Raw genomic sequence first — 7,494 nt, forward strand, 5'->3', positions numbered from 1 at the left:
TGTAGTGTTTTTCCATATAATTTTTTTATGATTTTTTTCAAAAATTATCTTTGTCGATTTTTTTTAATATTGAGTTGGTTAAGAATTATAATTACAATAAAGCTAAACCATATAAGAAAAGCGTTGTAGTTTTTCTCACAAAACACCGTGGATTGCTACAGTATTTCTCTAAATGGTTTTTTATTTTATTTTATTGGGGAAAACACTGTAATTTTCCTTACGAAATATTGTCAATTGCTACAACGTTTTTCCTTCCAAAATTATCTTTGTTATTTTTTTTTTTAATATTAAGTTGGTAGAGAATTTAGCTTTGTAATTTTTTTTGCTTTTTATTAACAAAAAAGCTAAATCATGTGGCGAAAGCACTGTATCTTTCCTTACAAAACACTGTAGATTGCTACAAATCATTTTGTTTATTTTCTAAGTTTTATATCACCAACACAACTTTTGTTTCCGTCATGAAATATTTACTCCATCATATCTTTAGTTTCTATTACTTATCTAGTGCTGGTTCATAATTATAATATTATCAAGTATATTTATGTTTTAAACCCGTGATAGCACTCAGCATCTCATCTAGTAATAATTAAAAGATTGCATGATATCATGTAACGTGCTTCCATACGAGATTTGGATGGTTCCTGACACAAAGATTAAATAAGAATTTTAAAAAAATTAAGAGTAGCGAGTTGAGAGATTTTTTTAATTCATTGACTAATTTAGGGTTGATAAAAAGTTCAGGAGGTTTCTACATTAATCTCTTCCCCCACCACGATATTTCCTCTCATGATGATACCCAAAGTATCTAAAAAGAATCCTTTTGTTTCCTGTCTCAAATTTAATTATTCTAAATTAAGAATTTAGAATTGAAAAAAAGGGTGGGCTTAATTAAAAGGGCTAAACTTTTCCTCTTTATTCATTCATTATCCAAACCTAAACTGTTTTAATTCTTTATGCCCTAGCTCCATGGACTGTCCAAATATCACCATTGCAACTCACACAACGTAAGTTGGTGGAGGAGACCATTTTCCAAGCCACCATCTAACTATTCGGTCCCTAAATTCTTGTATCCTCGCCGCCTCGTACGCATCAATGCAATGTCAGGTTTCCAAATAGAGAGGGTGGTTAGGGTGGTTTGTCCATGCCACTACGTTTCATCGACCACTTGTCAACATGATGGATTCCAGCTTTTCCGGTGTACTCATTTAATTTCCACCGTGATATTTGTTAATCTTGCTGTTAATCTCTGTCCAAGAAATACTTTGATGGTTATATAAATTTAAATCGTTGAACAACTATGATAGTGTAGTAGCAAGCTCCTGAAACACGCATCAAATTCCTAGACCCTTGTAAGATGCCGGCGTTCTTCTCCCTCTTCCTCCTAGTCATGATCTTACATGCCACTATAGCATTCTCTAGACATCCTCCGGTGAGAATATCAGAAGCAACCAAATGGTGAGTACTCGGTAACAATAAGTGAGATTTATGCCATGGATTCACAAGATATATTCTGTGAGCAACTCGTTTTGTGTTAATCAAACAGGAGCTCAACGAGAAGGCAGCTGGGAAAAAACACATGCAGAACTGGCAACCCTATTGATGATTGTTGGAGATGCGACCCAGATTGGGAAACTAACAGGAAAGTGCTAGCTGATTGCGCATTTGGGTTCGGATGCAATGCTGTGGGAGGACAAGATGGCAACCTCTACGTAGTAACAGATTCCGACAACGATGACCCCGTAAACCCAATTCCAGGCACACTCCGCTATGGTGTCATCCAAGAAGAACCTCTGTGGATCATCTTTGACAAGGACATGGTCATCAACTTGAAGGAACAACTTTTCATGAATTCACACAAGACTATAGATGGTCGGGGGCAAAACATCCAGATAGCGGATGGTCCTTGCGTAACCATTCGAAGCGTCAGCAACATTATAATACATAACATCGATCTACATACATGGCTGTGTGCCGGGCGGAAACGTCGTGGTAAGAGACTCCACAAATCATCACGGTCTGAGAGGCAAGTCTGATGGGGATGGGATATCGATATTTGCGGCCAGGGATGTATGGATTGATCATTGTACTCTAGCTAACTGCCGTGATGGACTTATAGATGCTGTATTTGGCTCAACATCTATAACAATCTCAAACAACTACATGTTCAATCATAACGAAGTTATGCTTATGGGTCACAGTGATGATTTCCTCGATGACAAGAACATGCAAGTCACAATTGCCTTCAATTTCTTTGGTGAAAATCTGGTTCAAAGAATGCCTAGGTAACTAATTTTATCATTCTATAACAAAACTGCACATGCAAATGTAAATGCTAATCATGCTTCCTTTGCTTCTCTGCATTCCTAGAATTATCAGGGAATCGCTAACTAAATGCATCTACAACGTGTTACAGGTGCAGGCATGGTTATTTTCACATTTTGAATAACATATATACTGGTTGGGAGAAGTACGCGATCGGTGGAAGTGCCAGTCCAACAATCAACAGCCAAGGGAATGTTTTTATGGCATTAGACAACAATGACACAAAGGAGGCAAGTTTTTCCATCTTACAAGTAACTAAATAATCACTTCCATTCATGCAAGATCTTATGAGCAACAAAAGGAATAGGGTTTTATCAAATTTAACAAAATGAAGGTCATCTTTAGCGACAGATAATTAATCACTTGACAGTTGCCTCATTTCCCACTTATGGAATGGAGCAGTTCATTCTTCACAGATGGATAAGTGAATGAAGTCAAGTTTTAAGAGATAAAAAAAGGCTAGTTTCAAATCATTGACACCCTTCAACTGTCCCAGCTAAATAGCAACTTACCAGGACGTGCTCAAACTTTAACCAGCAGAGGATCAGAACAGACCTTGAATTCATGATTCAGTGGAAACTACCCTTTTTGTTCCTAAAAATTGACTTCACTTTCAGGTGACTCGGCATGAAAGCTTGACTGGATATGAGGAGTGGAAGAGCTGGAACTGGAGATCAGATGGAGACGTGCTGCTCAACGGTGCATTCTTCACGCCTTCTGGCCAGAAAAATCCTGCAAGCTACATAAAAGCATCAAGCATGGTAGCAAGACCAGCTTCATATTTAACAAACAATTCTCCGCAGGCCGGAGCTCTTAAATGTCAAATGGGTTACCAATGTTGAAGGCAGGCCACCCAACTTTATGCTTCCGTCTTTTTCATTATTTAGTAGCCGAGGCTCAATAAAATTTGCATCACTTTGGATTCTACCACTACAGTAGAATTAGCTGAAACTTAGGAATGCAGTATATTGGTCTCAAAGAGGCACTTAATTGGGATGCAATCATAAATCAGTCAGGATTTTACTTAAGTGAAGCTTTGACAATCCCTATGGCAGAGAAATCAAGGGATAAAACACCACTGTTCTTGACAATTTAGTAACAGAATCAAGGGATGAGAATCTGTGCTCATCTTCATAACAAAAGGGAACCGGCCAATTCTTCCAGTTTTCAACTGTAAAATCTCATCACTCAGTTAATTTGAAACACGTAACAGTCTGCAAGTATTTGCCTCAATCCTGCCTGCAAGAAATGAAGCCATATGAACACAGGAAATAAAAGGGGAGGATGGAACAGGAGCGGCATGATAAGAAAGCTTATTTATGTTCTTAGATGAAAAAAAAAATCAATTGGGAAAGAGATATTGCTCTCCCATGACTGCTTTAAGCCTAAAAGACTTCCTAATAATACAGAGTTACTTCAACATTTACCGTAATAAAATCACGTGATGAATGTGATGATTTGATTACAAACCATCACATCTCCTGGACGAAGAAGGTGAAAGAAAGTTCAATTATCCAGAACTTAGTTTAGAAGAACACAATGAATAAACACATTAGTAAGGATAGATAGATATACTCACAACCCGTACAAACTTGACTGTTCTAATAAGAATATTATGATTTTTCAGTTATTAACTCATTAGTTTGTTCAACCAAACTTTCATTTTCTGTCTTCAACGGTTTTAGTTCCTTAATTTTAAGCAGAACAATTTTCTTTAAATGTTTTTTAAATTTCTTCTGTAAACCAACATACAAGTCATATATTTCATCATTTACCTCATCCCCTTCTTCTTCACAATCTTCTTTAGCCATGAGATGTTTGTTTCTATCTTCTCTAAAAATATCTTTTTCTTTATCAGAATCATCATCACCATCACCACTCCAAGTTTCTGCCATCATGACTTTATTTCCTATTTTCTTGGAGAATTTCCTTAATTTTAATGTTCTCTTTTTTAGCACTTAGACATTTAAAAGTATAATTTTCTGGTTTATTGTATTTAAAATATTATGGAGTCTTTGTTGAGATTCTTTTCAAGCATTTTCTTATTAAATCCTTTTTTATCTTGAGAAATTTTTGAAATTGTTTCATGATTAAATCTATGTCTTCATCTTCACTGTTACTTTCACTTTCAAAGTTAGATTTATGACTACTTTTGAGTGCTATTTCTTTCTTTTTCTTGGTTTTTTCTTCATCATTACCTTGAAGTATCATTTTATAGGTGGTTAATAACCCATGTAGTTCATCAAGTTTCATCTTATATAGGTCCTTAACTTAACAAAAGTAGTCACTTTTGACTCCCATGTTTTTGGTAGACACTTGAATCCTTTTCTTACTAGTTCAACATTAGAAAAAGTTTTTCTTAATTATTTCAATGAATTTATGAATTTATGATGTATGGGAATCATGTCATCATATCAGTAATTTTTTCATGTTCTTCCATTTTAAATATTTCAAATTGATGCATGAGTCTATCTATATTTGATTCTTTTACTTGTAGAGTTCCTTCATGTTCTATTTCTAATCCATCTAATATTTATTTTGCAGTTTCACATGTATCTTCATCTTCACTGTTACTTTCACTTTCAAAGTTAGATTTATGACTACTTTTGAGTGCTATTTCTTTCTTTTTCTTGGTTTTTTCTTCATCATTACCTTGAAGTATCATTTTATAGGTGGTTAATAACCCATGTAGTTCATCAAGTTTCATCTTATATAGGTCCTTAACTTAACAAAAGTAGTCACTTTTGACTCCCATGTTTTTGGTAGACACTTGAATCCTTTTCTTACTAGTTCAACATTAGAAAAAGTTTTTCTTAATTATTTCAATGAATTTATGAATTTATGATGTATGGGAATCATGTCATCATATCAGTAATTTTTTCATGTTCTTCCATTTTAAATATTTCAAATTGATGCATGAGTCTATCTATATTTGATTCTTTTACTTGTAGAGTTCCTTCATGTTCTATTTCTAATCCATCTAATATTTATTTTGCAGTTTCACATGTATTAATCTTGTTATACTCATTTACACTTAAAGCATTATAGAACAAGCTTATAACTTTAGCATTCAATTGTACACGTTTTCAGATCTTTATCATCTCAATCATCTTCAAATGTAACTATAATTATATGGCAGCTGGTTTATCTCTTTACCAATGTTACATTGATTTCTTTTCATTTCTTGAGTTGATTCGATGTAAATTGAATAGCATGATCTTCTCCATATAATATGGAATTGATTCCATTTTTTCTTTTCTTTTTAAGGTTGTTTTATGTACTATGAACTTCAGCTTTTAAGTTGTTTAATTTCTTCGAATTTCTCCTTTCGTTCGAGTTAGTTTCTAGAAAGATTGGTTTCTTTATGGCTTGACATATGCTGCACTTATTTTTCTTATGGGTGTGGGCTAGTAGTATGAACTTTTATTGCTAATATGGACTAGACCGGTAAAATCTCTTCCATGACCTTTTGCATAAAGTTTCAACAAAAGTTGTACATATCATAATTCACTTTCTCCTACACAACTTATAGAATTATTAGTCATCATCTTATGATTTGTAATCATCAAAATCACGGCCCTTCAGACACATTGAAACTCTAATTATAACACTACCAGTACCATTAAAAAGGTCTCAAAAACATGAATTCAATAACCAAAAATAGAATTGAATAGAAAACAATATCACAGGCCACAATCTACTCTTTTTTCTTTTCTTTTCTTTTTTGCAGGTTTAAAGGAAAAAACCATATTTGTTGAACTCATCTCTCTAAGATAAACCCATATACACTAAGATTAACTATTTTGATGATTAGAATATTGTCGGTTGAACCTTTCTCTGTCCTTTTTCTTTTTTGATAATTCTTTCTCTGTTCTCAACATCTAGTAACTGAAACATGATAAAAATAAAGTTTGGAACTAAAACATAAAATTCTTAAATGATAGGAACTAAATATGCATAAAACTTTAAGAATCAAATTTGATTTTTCCTCGTCTTTTAAACAGTGAAAATAAAAAACAATTCTAATTTTGAGTTAATTTTGATCCTTGTTCATTTGATTTTTTTAACTATAATCTAAAATTTTATTTCATAATATTAGTCTTTAATTTCAATTTAATATCAAAATATTCTTAAATACTTTGTATATGTGAGAGTATATAAAGTGAAACAAATCATAATATATAAAACTATAGCAATATAACATACGAGAATGAAGTTGCAAAAAAATTAAGCTTGAAGACCCAATTAAAAAAAAGTTCCAGGGATATTATAAAAAAAATAAAAAAAATTACGTAAATAGATTAATGTGAGATGATAAAAGAGTAAAATATTAAGCTCGAAGACCCAATTAAAAAAAGGTTCCAGGGATATTATAAAAAAAATAAAAAAATTATGTAAATAGATTAATGTGAGATGATAAAAGAGTAAAATATTGATATTGTAGTTTATAGTGTTAAACTATAATATCAATATTTTGAAAGAGGGGGATGGAATTTTTTAAGATTGTTTTGACTCTTTCCTATTATTCTCGTAAGAGTTTTCATATCTCTGACTTTATGATAATTTGATATTGCATTTTAACCGTGTTTTTAATTTTTTTATTATTTTAATATGTTAAATGTCTTTTTATCGCTTTAATATATTATATTAAAAATATACATATATATATATATATAGTAAAAATATTATTGTATTTGCAAATTAGTATTCATATTAGATTTACGAGTCTCATTCATCTGATTTGATAAGTATTATTGCCCCGAGTTGGCTGGGTTCTGGGTCAATCTACCGGCCAGATTTTAAAATTATAATAGCATCATTTTATATGGTTTTAGATTACAATACCTTACTATTTATTATTATCTCTCGTCCATTCCAAATCCAATTGTTCAATTGATATTTTTATTATTATTATAACTACAATTTACTTTAATATAAACATGCATCAGGGTTCAATTGATCCACCAACAGACCCCTCGTCCTCCCCTGCTTTGACTCACCCCCATATATTTATTATTAAATGGATAGAAAAAAAATAGATGGAATGGAAATCTTAAAATATATAACAAAATAACAACAATAATAACAATAATTCTGTGAAAACAGAAAATTAGTGGAGTACTCATTTAAATTGCCAAAGCCAGGGCAGCCCCACCCACCAACCCACTCAAA

The 7,494-nt window shown here is 32.4% G+C and overlaps 1 protein-coding gene across 1 annotated transcript; it reads left to right on the forward strand.

Moving 5' to 3' along the window:
* The first annotated feature begins 1,354 nt into the window (after positions 1 to 1,354).
* On the forward strand, positions 1,355 to 2,832 carry LOC133706222 (probable pectate lyase 22). Its single transcript, XM_062131743.1, is given in 4 exon segments — positions 1,355 to 1,455; positions 1,544 to 1,952; positions 1,954 to 2,282; positions 2,414 to 2,832. Coding segments are annotated over 4 exon segments (1,011 nt in total). The 3' UTR covers positions 2,586 to 2,832.
* The last annotated feature ends 4,662 nt before the right edge of the window (positions 2,833 to 7,494 follow it).

Source organism: Populus nigra, chromosome 1 (genome assembly GCF_951802175.1).
Source record: "Populus nigra chromosome 1, ddPopNigr1.1, whole genome shotgun sequence".
NCBI lineage: Eukaryota > Viridiplantae > Streptophyta > Magnoliopsida > Malpighiales > Salicaceae > Populus > Populus nigra.